The sequence below is a fragment of the Podarcis gaigeae genome (assembly GCF_964106915.1).
Source record: "Podarcis gaigeae genome assembly, chromosome: 12".
Classification (NCBI taxonomy): domain Eukaryota; kingdom Metazoa; phylum Chordata; class Lepidosauria; order Squamata; family Lacertidae; genus Podarcis; species Podarcis gaigeae.
The window spans coordinates 33,850,666-33,866,059 of record NC_139688.1 but is presented as its reverse complement, the minus strand read 5'-3'; the positions used below and the strand labels follow the sequence as shown (position 1 = coordinate 33,866,059).

The 15,394-nt window shown below is 41.7% G+C and overlaps 1 protein-coding gene across 4 annotated transcripts in view; it reads right to left on the bottom strand.

The window, feature by feature from the left end:
• HDAC9 (histone deacetylase 9) overlaps positions 1 to 15,394 on the bottom strand; it is a 469,199-nt gene that overhangs the window by 99,439 nt on the left and 354,366 nt on the right. For all 4 annotated transcript variants that reach the window (XM_083705231.1, XM_083705235.1, XM_083705232.1 and 1 more), the window contains 2 exons: positions 2,566 to 2,621; positions 2,210 to 2,297 (listed from right to left, as the gene is read on the bottom strand). In XM_083705231.1, the coding sequence (XP_083561357.1) occupies positions 2,210 to 2,297; positions 2,566 to 2,621 (144 nt within the window). The remainder of the gene's footprint in view (positions 1 to 2,209; positions 2,298 to 2,565; positions 2,622 to 15,394) is intronic.

Here is a 15,394-nt window from a genome sequence, read left to right as displayed (position 1 = left end):
AGGAACTAAGCTGTTCAAAAACCAAGGTACGACTGTGTTAGCTAGGTTAAAGGCCCTCCATTCCTTCACAGACTGCAGCGGTATCTCCTAAATGGTAGAATACATGGTAAGTATGCAGAAATGGAGCTTGTTTGCCGCAGACACCCAAATGCAAGTAAGCTCTCGGTGGCAACAATGGGATGCACAGGTACTTTTGTCAATGAGCACCAAACCTGCTACTGCATTGATTCTCAATGCTTGCCAAGCATTCATAATTTTCTCCTAAAACAAAGACATCACTGGCATATTGGGCAGCTGGGCCAGATATGTGGAATGAAAGAGCAGCAGAGATTCTCAACGTATGAACACCCAGTCACCGGTTCCAGTTGCTCTGCTCCCCTTTACCTATCACATTTGTCATATTTTTTTTCTGTTTCTATAAGGCAACTCTTAACGTCAACTCTGAAACAGCTACAAAGGAAACCAGAGCTTGTTTGTGACTGCAAAAAAGCAAACAAACACCAAAACCCAGGCATGGTGGGTACGGGAGAAAATCCCTAATGCACACATCTTTGAATGCAATTTTTGTCTAACGCTCATATTTTTGCAAAGCATTTTCTGTAATATAATGGATTTTGGTATGTTATTTTTACTCATATGTATTTTTGTGAATACCTTGTCCCATTCTGTGCATTTTTATACACATTATGTAGCATGAGACCGGCATTGCAGAATTTGGAGAGGTGCAAATTTCAAAGGATACACTTCGCACATTGTTACAGAAAGTTCGTATTAGGTGGGCTGAATCAAATTTCCGGCCCATCCGTAGTGACAAGAAGTGCTTGCTCCGCCATGTCTATATGCTAATTGTTGCCTTTCCCTGCACAGCTAATGTGGGAGTGTTGATGGCAAGCTTCTTCCTGGTTGGTTAGCAATGGCAGGGTTACTGCTGTGGGCGCATTTTGCTGCACTGCTGCTATTCTTGTGGCGCAATATCTGCTGCTGATTTAGCATAGGACTGCAGCCGTAGAGGCTTCTGAGTAGGACAGGACTCTTCCTGTCACTTGCCCAGAAGTGTACAGAACCATCTTCATTGTTTTCCCTGCTTAATTGTGCATTTTGTATCACATGATTAAATATATTAGAAAACAATTGTTCATAACTAAACCACAAGCCCTGTTTTCTTGCACCATCCTCCACAGAGGCAACATCACAAGGAGATTTAATTATGAGCGCTGATATGAATAAGATTTAAACTATTAATTCTGTAGCTTGGGGGGTGGGGTGGAATCTTTAACGCATTTTGTCTTTAAATCTTTTATCACCTGCAAAAATTAATTAAATGCAGATGTAACAGGTTAGGTTTGGATGCCAGGGTTCATTTCCTGTCTATGCTTTTTCAGACAACTTATTACACCTCCTCCCAAAGTGTAGGCAAAACAAAAATGGTGCTCATAAATCAACCCCCGGCTTTTCCTCCAGGCTATGCATGAAGTTGGTCCTTAAGTAGGAGGCAAAGCTCAATTCATTATTCACAAGCAGAATGGATAGAAAACTTACCCAGTGACAACCACATTTGAACTAACCATTTGTTTGAAACTGTACTATGCAGTAAAAGATTAATCTAAGCCACAAAGGCTGGCTCTTTGTTGTTATTAAATTAGATTTCCTGCATGGAAGGCATCCCATACTGGCACACGTGATTTGGAACCGGGCGAGGGTGGGCTGGGGAGAGACAAAGACCTTGTTCCTTTGTTTCAATAATGTTCGCATTGCACAACTAAGCTAAGCTATTGTCAGCTTAAGGAGGGAAGCCAAACTGGTTACCAAACCAAAGCCACACAATTTAACTATTTCAAATTTATATTCTGCAGGGAAAAGTAAACGTTGGTACTTGTTGGGTCATTTTAACAGTGGAAGTATCAATTCATTTAAGGACCATAAAAGTCACCCTGATCTGCGCCTTCTTCTCATTAAAATTGCAGTTAACACCATTAAAGTGAAACATACATGTTTATGGTTTCAGTCCTGCCATCCTGGATTTAATGAGTTCCCAAATTCAGAGGAAAAACACACACCTTTATTACTCCTAAGTATTAAAGGCAGGAAAGCCTAACATATAAAAGAAAAACACAAACCCCTTTTTTCCCCTCCCCCTTTCCTTCCACCCCTCCCCGAACCATTTTTATCTGGATCCACCCAAATGATGGTGCTTGCCAAGAATACATACCAGATCTACAATCAATATCTTGCCTATATTTAGCTTGTCTCTCAAGTATTTGGCAGTAATTGCAACCGAATTAAAAAAGCAGAACCCCCTGTGGAATAGAGAAGAACAGAAATTTTACAAAGCACATCAGTCAGGAAAACAGTTATAAATAATGTTCAGGGCATGCGTGTGTGTATGTGTGTGTTTTAAAAAAAACCCACTATATGATCTCTAAGACCATAAATCTGCTTCTGTGAGTACCTCAAAAACCTTTTCGGTCATCTGCTAACAATTAGAGCTCCCCAGAGACATGCACAATGCAGGTGATTGCCAGTAACCCTAGCACTCCAAGATGGGCAATATTCCCTGGTACTTACATGGCTGTTGATTCTTCAGCATGATGGCCTGGGGGCCTTACAACAGCAAAACCATTCTGTAAGAACAAGATAGGTTTTCAATTACCAGATTTTAAAAGAAGAAGGGGAGTGATCTCTTCTCTTCTCTGTGGAGCAAAGAGCAGCAAGTAAACAGGTTTGGAATGTATTAAAAGCTACTAAACACATCCCCACCCCAGCACTCATTCCCCTTTCATAGAATAAGTGAGGCAAATGCAAAGGATCTCAGCTGAGTGGTTTTTAAAAAACAGGCCGTGTGTTTCCAGGATTCCAGGCTAGCTAGATAGCTCACCCCAGAAGCTGACAAGCAGGGCATGTTAACATACGCTCCAACATATCTCATACCAAGAGAATTTTTCCAAGCAGCGAGCAATAAAACCATGCAAATCAGTATAAAAATTCAAAACATTGAGAACGATTCAGCAGTTAAGTAAACTACTACAGTGGTACCTTGTGTTACGTACTGCCCTCCTTACAAATGCTGTGGGTTACCCGGAAGTAGATGCCCCTTGTTGCGACCTTTGCCCCGGGATGCAAGTGGAAGTCACACTCCGGTGGCACGGCAGAAGCGGGAGGTGTCATTAGAGAAAGCGTGCCTCATGTTACAAGTGGTTTCCTGTTACGAACGGACCTCCGGAATGGATTAAGTAACACGTAACACGAGGTACCACTGTAATGCAAAAGCTAGTCGTGCTGCAGGGGCAGCCTGGCTCAAGAAGAACATTTTGAGTAAGTGCAAAGGATAAAACAGAGAGAGCTTACTTAACATGCTATTTCTGAACATAGAGCTTCCACTTTGCCTCATGACATGTGGCCATTGGATAGACTGATTCTGCAACCTAAAATTCTGCATGATTACTATGTGGATGCAGAACTGCACCAGCAGAGGTTGCCCATTCTTTTTCATGTCAGGGATGTGTTTGGACTGAGACTGACCCAGCAATCCAAACTCTCTGCTGCTGGAGTTCTACTGTTGCTTCCACAGCCTGGCCACTCACGGTGGCTGCAGTAATAGAAGTGGGAGCAGGCAGATCAACCCCAGTCCTTGTGCCAGCTCCAGGCTGGTGCAGAGATCAGGCCCAGATTGAGCCCAATGTCCATCTGCCCCAGTTGTGAGACTCTATCTCCAGCAGATTCTGCGCTGTCTCTGCCCCTCCCCATCCTCAAAAGGCCCCATTTGGGGGAGTTCCACCCATGAGGATACCACCAGTGGTCCTTCTGCCTGTTTAGTGGGTGGAAGGGGAAGGTCCGCAAGGCAGAGGCAGGGGGCTGGTGGAGCTGACAGAAGCCAGCAGAGGGATGCCACCTAGCATAAATGTGGCTTGGAATTGGATTGCAGCCTAAGTCATACTTGAAATCAATAGGACTTGGACATGGCTAACCTAAGTCCCAATGATTTCAGTGGGCCTACTGCAAGCATGACTTAGCTGTATCCAACACAATGTGCATTTGTTGCCACATTGGGTGAGAATTAGGGGTGTCAGAGGCCTCAATTGCGCTGCTGAGTCTCCACTGTGTTGCTCAGTCAACTCATGAAGTATTCTCCCAGGCTTTAATTGAAGCACAGCTACACAGGGAGGCTGCAAAACACAGACCACTGTGAGAGAATTTGTAGACTGAAGGGAGGGGTACTTAGCAACACCTTTTGGTCACCTTAAAAAGGAAGTTCAGCACATCCAAAGCCCTGCACCTCGCCCATGAGAATTTCACTCAATTCCTCTCTCTCCCTTCTTCAAATGCACTTTCTTTTCATATTAATCAATTAAGAATGGCTGTGGTGGGGTGGACCCACAGGAGAAATTTTCCACGCAGCACTACATTTAAAACAAAATTAAGGGAAATGTAAATTGCTCAACATACAAACCAATTCAAAACTATTTTAACTCATTTTCGTTTACATCAAATTGCTTCAAAAATGCTGATTTTTTCTTTTTGTGTGACCAGGATGACGAGCCCTCACATAACAACAAAAAAGGTTGTTGTGGATATGAGAAAAAGGATGATGGAAATTCCATATTTCAGTAGTCTATAAATCTCATCTAGAAGCCTGCCAAAGCTTGCAACTTTATTGGATTTCCTAAGTCAGTTTATAACACACATTCTGGACATTTTATAGGAGGTTTTCATACAGAGCAGTCATCAAAAGTTTTGATTTTCTAGGAATACCTTAAGCTACTGCTTCACTGCAATGCACCACTTAAAATGACCCTCCGTTCCCTCCCAGAACACCATGAAGCAAAGACCTATAAATCTTTGCTAAATGATGACTGCCCCCCAAACCCAGGGTAGGCAGCAGATATGCAAACATTCTTTGCTGATAAGGAGCTTACTGTTAACCAACACCTGATTATGCATCTCCAAATGAATGAGGATGAATTATTTTTTGTTTCCATGAGACAGTAACTGCAAGTGCAACTCATTTCTCTCTTTGGTGTTTGACATCATAGCTCCAAACCCAGATGCCAGAGTTCACTCTCTCAGGTTCATACAGATGCAGTGGAAGAGTCAACATTATACAAATGAAAAGAAAGTTTCAGGTTAAGTTATCTTCATTTTCTTTCTCACACTCATGATGAATATGGCAATGGCTGAATGTATACACTCTATTATTCACTAAGCTGCATTTTTAAAGTAATGGAACTGGGAAGTGGGGACCGGGGCATTTGGTTTCATGCTGCAGAAATCTTGAGTCTACAGATGTTGTTCAACCAGAACTCCCACCTTCTCTGACCATTAGGCTGGCCATGTTAGCTGGGGAGATGGAGGCTGCAGTCCATCCACACCAGGCGATCTCACAGCACAGGGTCATAGCTTAGTGGTAAAGTATTTGTTTTGTATGCAGAAGGTCCCAGGTTCAATCCCTGGTGGTTCCAGGTAGGGCTGGGAATATTTCCTGTCTGAAACCTTGGAAAGCCACTGCAGTCAATGCAGACAATACTGAGCTAGATAGATGAATAACCTGACTCAGTATAAGGCAGCTTCCTATGTTCCTGGGCTAGAGAAAACATCCATGAAGCTTCATTAAGATATAGACACAGACATATAATGGTGCTTTTGGAGTTCATAGTATTCTTTCAGGAGGTAACTGAAAATAATAATAATATAATAATAATTTATTATTTATACCCCACCCATCTAGCTGGGTTTCCCCAGCCACTCTGGGCGACTCCCAACAGAATATTAAAAACACAATAAAACATCAAACATTAAAAACTTCCCTAAACAGGGTTGCCTTCATATGTCTTCTAAAACTCATATAGTTGTTTATTTCCTTGACATCTGATGGGAGGGCCTTCCACCGGATGGGTGCCACTACCGAGAAGGCCCTCTGCCTGATTCCCTGCAACCTCACTTCTTGTAGTGAGAGAACCACCAGAAGCCCCTTGGCGCTGGACCTCAGTGTTCGGGCTGAAGGACGGGGGTGCAGATGCTCTTTTATTCTTCTCTGTTTAGGAAGGCATTGAGATATACTTGATATCTTCAATTTTTGTATGTATTTATCTATACCATGTATCTGTCACCTAATAACAACAGTTCCTTTGGACGATGTACAAAATAAAAACTAATTAAAAACCATAACTCTAAAAAAAGCAGCAGGAAATAAGGCTGAAATAAGAAGAAAAACTCACTTTAAAACAGGGTTCAAGGGATTAAAATACTGCAGCAGTGATCAACTAGAACAGAGAGCCAAAAAAGAACAAACAGTTTTTTTAAAATAAAAACACATAGTAAAGTTTAAAAGGCATGGGAAAATAAGACAAGAAGACATTAAGGTAGATGCCAGGTGGGTTATTGTGGGAGAGAAGACATTTTAGTTCCACAGCTGAGAACGTCACAGCAGAAAAGGTCCTTTCTCTTGGACAAAATGACTCTTGTGGTTCCTTCTAGGTCCACAATTCTATGATTCTCTCAGCCACCCACCACATCTCAGTTGGTGGCAGCACATGGAGAAGGGCTTTAGTATGTAAGGGAAGAACAAATCCTTTAGATATGGTCCCAAGTGACAAAAGTTGGTATAGTCAACCGGAGGAAACCAGCAAGGAAGGGTGGCCAGCAAGGACCACCATGCATCTGGCCTCCCATCAGCCAAACTGCTATTCTTACTGAAACCAAGAGGGGTAAAGCAGCAGAGAGGGTGATGTGGTGAATCAGGTGTAGAAAGAGATGTGAAACCAGTGAAGATAATACAGGACTGGCTTCATATGTTCATAATGCTCATCAGTCCCACTTAATGCTCTTCTCACCGTATTTTGCATCAACTGAACTTTCCAGACTGTTCTTTGTCTGGATTGATTGGCACTCATCCAAGCCATCCTCCTCAGCCAAGCGCTGATTTAACACCTCCGCCACCTCAGCTGGCTTTATGAAAAAGAGAAATAGAACTACATGTCATCAGCACACGGGTGGCACTAAATCCCAGGATGACCTCACTCAGTGATTTCATGTAGAAACAGCAGCATGGGGGACAGAATAGAATCCTAGAGGACCCAGAAGTACAAATGCCAGAGCAAAGATACCCCAGGAACAATTGGAAATAGTTCAGCCAGAAGGATGCCACTGTTGATGGTACAGAAACCCCATGAGAGGTCCAGAATAATCAATAGTCACACTTGCCATGTCTCTAGCAGGTAGTTTCAGTGCCCAGCTGAAAACTCAGCTGAAAACAGATCTAGAAAATCAGTTTCACCCATCAACAACCAGAGTTGATTGACTGTTTCTTAAGCACCTTGCCCAGGAAGGGAATCTTGGTTACTGAACTGGAGTTGTTAAGATATTCCAGATGCAGAGGAGATGTTTCTCAGGAGTGGCCACATTCCTGCCTCCTTTAAGAAGACTGGGACCACTCCTCTTCTTAATGAGGAATTTTCTACCTCCTGAACCCAGCCAGCCATCCCATTTCAGCTAAATCACCCATCAAATTATGGGTTGCCTCTTCATCCCACAGAGCGAATGGGAATTTGATAGGTGGGAGTTAATACAAAATAACTTTCGGAGTGGTGTGGGTTTTGCTCAGAGTTTGACTCATTGTCATTTGATTGGGGGACAAGAATAGCATTTGTTTTTCTCAAGTTTTCTGTGAGTGCTTCAAGCCATTGTGACTGAAGCAAATGGGCTGGTTACTTGCTTGACTCAACCTATTACAGTTTAGGCTCTCTTGGCTTATGACACGCTATTGTCTGTATTGTGTATGTTAATGTGTGTTAATGGATGGCCAAACCCTTGGATCAGAGGCTGAGTAGAGCATCTGTCACTCCTGCAATATGTCATCCACAAAAGTATATAGAATTTCGGGAGACCCGTTCTTCATTCAACCCTAGTTTTTACATTACATTTCTTCCCTTTGGCTGCTTTCCAAAGGAGATCTTAGGCTATCTCAAGATCATTGTAATAGTTTTTGTGGTGGGGTTGGGAGGGCTATAGTATGACCCTGGTACTAAATTACTTTGAGGGCATGATATTTCTCCCCACAGCAATGACTAATCAATCTTAAGCACTTATGCCAGACTTTGCTAATCAGCAGTTCTCCATTTCTCCCAAAAGTCTTCACACGTCTGTGGCTACTAGTTCTTCACAACATTGTCCCATATTAGCAGGAGGGGATGTGAATTCATTTATTTGGGCAATACTAAATACCAGACAGTGATCTCAGAACAGTGGGTGAAGGTCAGACAGAAACGTAAAAATATACTCCAGAGATAGACAGTCTAACATGGAGCGATATGTTGAAAATGTAGCCAACACACATAAATTCAAAGCATTTTTACACAGACGCTTGTTTATACTAGGATACAGACACCATTATACGTCAACAGAAGGTTAAACTGACTGACAGAAATGCACATTAGAGGAGAGATTCATGTCTTTGTCATTATAAGCCTGATTTTTGTGTGTTTTAAACTTCAGGATATGATGGAGTAGAAATGCATCAAACTTGGTCTAAAGTCTTGAAATGCTTAAAACAGGAATGACAAATCAGCAATATATCAAAGTCTGAGTGGGGAGGAATCACTCTTTCATCTCATATCACTTGCCTATTGGAAAGGACAATGAAAGCTCAGTCTCCTCATTTATAAAGTATCACTCAGTTACGTGCTAAATATGTGGCATATAGTTTATTTTCCAAACAGAATGAATCCCATACACCATCTTCGTTTTCCTCACTGGAATGCAGTTCAGGAATTTTCAGATAATGAAAATAGAAGCCTTCAGAACACACTTCAGGGTCCTGATAGAAGCCATGATTGGTTTCTTGCAATCACTTGGCCAACTAGTGAAGTTGAAAAAAATATTGCTGGGAACCATATTGGATCACCAAGGAAACCAAGGAGAGGAAAGAAGCAGTTGGCTCAAGCTGCAAGTCAGCTTTAGGTTGAATACCAGGACATGGCTTCTAATCACAGTTAGTCAAGGAAACAAATTGACTGTCAGTGACAGTTTTAAAGAAGAATCTGGTGCAAATTGATGGAAGACTAGAGAAATCTATTACTTTAGTGAGCTGGCCCAGATAATCCCACTACTATGTTTATATTATTTTAAGTGTAAGCTTGTTAGCCTGTGCTAGTTATTGAGCATCAACGACCATACTGCTTCGTTTAAGGGCCTTAACTTTTTAGTCACACAGTCGTTATTCTTCGTCTCTTATTATACAGATTCTCAATTTGGCATTCCTTGTTGGCATTGTTATGCATGTGGGAGAGATACTCTGAAAATCCCCCAATGAACCTGAAACAAAACAGTCATCTCAGAGAAGTACAATCATGAACTGGATTATTTTATGTTAACGAAGCAATAACATTATTACGCAAAATTTCCCTGTGCAGATCAGCTGGTGCCCCAGTTAAACATTGTCGGAAATAGCACAGAAATTATTTGGCAAGTCTTTCCACCTCACAGAGTTTATGATACGTGCTTTACAGACTGACAAGGAAGAGTGATTCACAGCATCTTAAAAACACCATCTGCCAGGTTTAAGATAAGATTCAGAGACATGGAAAATTTGTGGTCTGTGGTCTCTAGATTTTCAGCCAGCAACGCCTCAGCCCAGAGCAGCCTGTCTCTGTCATCCAGACTTACCTTTAATGTGATGTTCTATTGATTCCCCAGTGGCAAGGGAAAGTTACATATTTCAGCCCCTGCCCTTATTCTGTAGCCATTCTCAGTTCTCCCCCCCCCCCCACAATGACTAAACCAAAATGGGCTGTTCTCATCCCTTTCTCAAACATATTTTACCATGTGAAAACAAGAAAACATGAAAGGAATTCTGCCCCATATCCTGTCTCGCATGGAGGCAGGTAGCCACACCAGCCCTCTGTAAGGCATCACAGTGGAGAAGAGCTGATGACACTGAAATAAACAAGTGGGAGGGGGAGCTAGAAAGGACAAAGGTCAGTTTCATCCAATGTTTGGGACCAGGGTGACATCACCTGTCCAAGGTAAGCAGGAGAAGTGGAAATTCCTAGCCATCATCTTGGTATGTCCAAACTGAAAAGGTGGATTTTGACTTGACCAGTTGAGTGTACATCCCACTTTCTTTATTTAAAATAAAGTTGTAGCTCATAGTTAATCCCAATTATTGTATCTATGTGTTCTGGGATTGGAGTTAGGGCAATTGTTTTAAGTCAATTGTATTGACTGAATAAGAAAGAAAAACATTTTTGCCCCTTATTCTGGAAGCCTTTAAGGCTGATGGATATTTTGAGACCTCTGCCCTGTGTATTTGACTTTAATGGCAAAGGCCTTGGGTAACATCAAACATATAAACTTATTTGAAATAGCAATTTTATGTTTCCTTCATGTTACCCAGAAATAGCAAACAGGCAGCAGCATAATAGTGACGGGATACAGCAAAAATCTTTCTGATACTGATCAGTCTTGACATATCAAAAGGAACCATCCCAGGAAAGCCTGCAGTTTTAGTTTCCAAGGATATTCATTTCAAACTATTTTAATTCTGTTAAATGATCCCTGACTACCAAGAGGCCAATTCCATACACTCCATCTGAAGAGGGGTTTCAAGGGACTCGTGCTTGTTTTGCTTCAGTGCAAATGGATGTGCAAGATAATGTCAGAATGCATCATCCTGAGATGGATTACCCCTCCCCCACCAATCTATTCCAGTGATTTTGTTCTTAGCTAGTTGAATTTTAGAAGAACATTTTGAAATTTACAGGAAAACTTATTTCAATTAAACATATTTTAAAATTAAAGCGGTTGTGCTGAACAGTGTTTTTTTGTGTGTGATGGTACTCAGCAGTATGGAGTACAACCATCCCTTTTGGGGATGCTGATGGCAGCCATTTTGTTTTGGCAGCCACAACACTTTTATCAAGATATGAGTACCAGTGGGGGGGGGGTACAAAAATGTTAAGGTAAAGGTAAAGGTACCCCTGCCCGTACGGGCCAGTCTTGCCAGACTCTGGGGTTGTGCGCCCATCTCACTCAAGAGGCCAGGGGCCAGCGCTGTCCGGAGACACTTCCGGGTCACGTGGCCAGCGTGACATCGCTGCTCTGGCGAGCCAGAGCCGCACACGGAAAAGCCGTTTACCTTCCCGCCAACAAAAATGTTAGAAGCAATCAAAATGTGACAAATAGCATGCAAGCTTTTCAAGTTCTTCAGAATTCTTCATCAGGCTAGATATTAAGCAAGAGAGAGAGAGAGAGAGAGTTGGGAGTCTGATAAAATCTACTGTAGACTTTGTATCTAAAGGAATAGTTCAGCCTTAATGTCAAGAGATCTATATGGACGTTAGGTGATCAAGAGAACATGCAAGTCACCAGATCTGGTGGAAATAGCTACTCCAAAACTCACTGGAATTGGTTATTCATTTGATAGATCCTATTACATACATATTCTGCAGTTCATGACACCACATTTGGTGGTGCGAATTTCTACAGCAACATGTCTTTCTCATGAGCACTGCCACTGAAAAATTTCAATATTTAACTTTGATTCTGCTAATTCAGAGCACTGCCTTGACATTTCTGGCATCATGGCCTAAATCTGTCATGCTTTTGGTTAATCCACCATGCAGTCAGTCACATGATAAACAATGAGGTTTTGAATACTTTCAGGCTTCTGAACTATGAGCGTTGTGCATTATAATTGGCCGTAGTGGGCAACCTGGTGGAGCACTGCTGCTTACTTGGAGGTACAGGGATGGCGTGAAATGGCAGTGAGATGGGCACACTGGAAATACAGGAGCCACCACAATGTTTGCTCCTGCTGCATTTATAGCAAAGTCTCAACCCATTATGCCAAATCACCTCTTGTGAGCAGTATGAATGATGCGCTTCAAAGAGATATACTTTTAAGATACAGATATAGTGGATCTATCATTCTTAAGCACTAAAGCCCCCAAACTGCCATGGGATCTTGATACATGAGATATGCAAGCACATGAAAGCACACCAATCAATCTGCCAAATCCCAATGCAAGCCCAGAGAAAATTCACTTTTAAGGTTCCAAATGGCTGAAATTCAGGGTGGGGGCAGGTGAGTTAATGGAGTGCTAAAGCTCTCCAGGAGAAGGGAATCTGACTATCTCCTCTAGGTTTCATGTCTTAGAAGCAACCGTGTATAAAAAGTTAAGTAGATACAGGGTGAGAATTGAATGAAAGCGAGACCATTGGACATCTCAACATTTATGATATGCTTACACACCAATGATCTAGGGTCCTGCTTAAAATGTAGAGTGATATGCCAAATATCCCTGAAGTGCGCCCACATAACAATAGAAAAAGCTTGGTTTTGATGGATGATTTCACCCACTTTTATATGTGGGAAAATATTCTTGTTCAGATTCCACAGGTAGAGGCAACATTCTCCTAACCCAAAGAAGCCATTTACTATCTCTCCTTAAAGTGGGATTCAAGTAGGCTGTATTGTTTTACAGTTTCACAGCTGGTATTCTGTCCATTAGCCAGGAACAATAAAAAAGACCAAATAGTTCACAAGGGATTTCAAATGGAATGGAGAGATGTTTATTATAGCTACGGATTCAGTGTTTCAATCAGATTCCCCTGCTTTTTGGTCAGTTATCAAGTTACGTTGCTGATCTGAGACTTACGTAAGATGGGAGGAGAGGACACAAAGGATTCATTTCGTTCAAAAAATTAAATGTATTTCCAGGTCATAGTATAGAATCTGGCATATCTGTACAAGGAGTCCAGTGGTGGGAATAGCCTAGAGTTTGATAAATTGGCTCACTGTTCAGCTATACCACAAGCATGTTATGTGACCATAGGGAAGTCTCCATATATTAGCCAGTAGAATCCTACACATGCCTACTCAGAAATATGTCCCATTTAGATCAATGGGACTTACTACTAGGTATGCCTAAAAATGAAGCCTAAGTGGACAAAATTGTGAAATCATAGCTGATTCCTCCCCCCTTTCATTTTTAAAATATGTGGACAAAATCGTGAAATTATAGCTGATTCCTCCCCCCTTTCATTTTTAAAATATGTGTACACAAATTCATAATAGACTGCTGGTTAAAATCAATCAGTTGTGAACTCTTCTGCATGAATGTATAACCAAGTAAATGGGCAGAAGATTGCAGCCCTAGTGTCTACTTTGACTGCAGCAATCCTAAACCCAATTATCTCCAGATTTCTGCTGGGGACATTCCCAGCCCTATCTGGACTCTCCTTCACTGGAGGTCTTCAAGCAGAGGCTGGGTGGCCACCATCTGTCACGGATGCATTAGTTGAGATTCCTGCATTGCAGAGAGTTGGACTAGAGGACAGACAGGGTCCCTTCCAATTCTATGACTCCATGGTTCTATGATTTGGGAATGGTGAGGATTGATCCTGGGACCTTTTGCATGTGAAGCAGTGCTCTACCACTGAGCTCTGGCTCTTCCGCTTCAGTGTCTACGGTCCCTCACCCCCCATGTCCATGGAGACCTTCAACCGAGGATAACACTTCATGCATATGCCATAGTAAGCCTATTTAAGGTGCCACAAGGCTCTTTGTTGTTCTGGTTGTAGGCATAGCATATGCCCAAAGCATGCATACTGCAAGGCTACAAGAGGAGAAGATAGCTGGTGAATGGAGCAAGGAGAACAATGGAGGAAATGAGAGGCAAGAACATTTGAACAGGCTTCATAAAAAATCTGCACTGTGCGTGCTTGTTCACCGCATAAGCTAATCCCCATTTGATTCCTGGTGTGTGTTTTTCATACACCCAAGGTATTAGGAGTGGCAACGAGATGGATGTCTGAAGGAGGACATTAGGTGTAAGCTGATGGATCTGTATTAGTGACTGTGAGGACAGGACCAGAGGGTGATAGTTATTCTAAATGAATATGTTAATTTGGGATAAAAGTGTGTCATCCTGTGGCTATCCTCTGCTGACCTTCCCTGGTGCCTCTGAAGGCAAATAAAAGAGTGATTTATAGTCCCCGAGTCCCATAGTATTTTAACGACACTGTGTTCTCAAATTGTAATGCAGTTGGTATTCTGCTGTAACACTGTGTGCGTGACCTTGATCTGCAGGATTCAGTTCCAGACAAACATTCCATTTGGAAATCTTTTAAATCTTCTTCTTAAAATAAACTGCAAATAAATATGGGTGAGGGGAAATCACGAGGGCTCCCCCCCAACCCGTGTAAGTATTTGTTGCTTTACTGCAGCTACTTCAGTGGCCATTGAAAAAATAGATTGATTGACAACTTTGTTTTTAAAGCTCTTCATTACACAGAGATAAACAGTGAAGAGTAAATCCACGATGTGAAAGACCCCATAAATCCTGGGAGATAAGCAATAAAGGTCCTGCAGCAAATCCTGGTTGTGTCAACTGCACATAAAGCATGTCTGATTATTCTTATCTAGGCCAGCTTTTAAATTTTGATATATTCATCATCCCAATTATACTTTCTAAGCAGGAAAAAATGGAAGTCTAAATTATTATTTTTGAGCATGTACGTCTGCATGCACATCTTTCATTTATAGTGCATGACTTGCCTCAAAGAATCCTGGAAACTATAGTTTTCCCCTCATGGAGCTACATTTCCCAATAACCTTAACACACTTCAGTTCCTAGGCTTCTTTGGTGGAAATCATGTGCATAGCCCAAGTCTGTACATAGCCCAAGTCAGTTAATACAAGGCATTTCCTATAAATTGCTATAAAATCTGGCAGCTAGGTCATTGCCTGGAACTAGTCACATGAAGCCGTGTTCACCTGCATTAAAATGGCTCCATGAGGTTCTTGTGTGTTTCCAGACAAAAATGAATATGCTGGTGTGTTGGGTTTTTTTATGGCTTTGGGCATGAATATGTAAGGGACTGATTGTACCCGTATGAATTTGTGATTCATGTTGCAAACTTCCACAAAGGCAATTGTGTGGGTGCCTTTCTTTGCAGGGTAGACAGTCTATCAGCAACAGGGCCTTCTCAGTGGTGGCACCTACATAATGGAAGGCTGTTCTCATGTTAAGCTTTCAACACCTGTACAAAACTGAATTATTTGCCCCTGCTTTAAACTAAGTAATGATTTTAATGTTTACTACTGCTTTTATGCTTTATCGCAATGTTTTGTATTCTATGCTGGTTTTTAATGGGTTGTTTCAGTGTCAAACTCATAGTCAATGTCCATCGATTTCATCCGGGTTTACTCAGAGTATGACTCTCTCAGAGAGAACCCAAGCTATTTACTGTTTTGTTATTTTATTTGGATTTTATGCTTATTTTCAGCTTTGAGGGATTCATTGAAAAATTTAAACTGAATAGCAGGAAGCAAGCTATCTAAATAAATAAATAAATGATACATAAAGCAAACATGTATTGGCTGTAGCTTCTTTGGGAA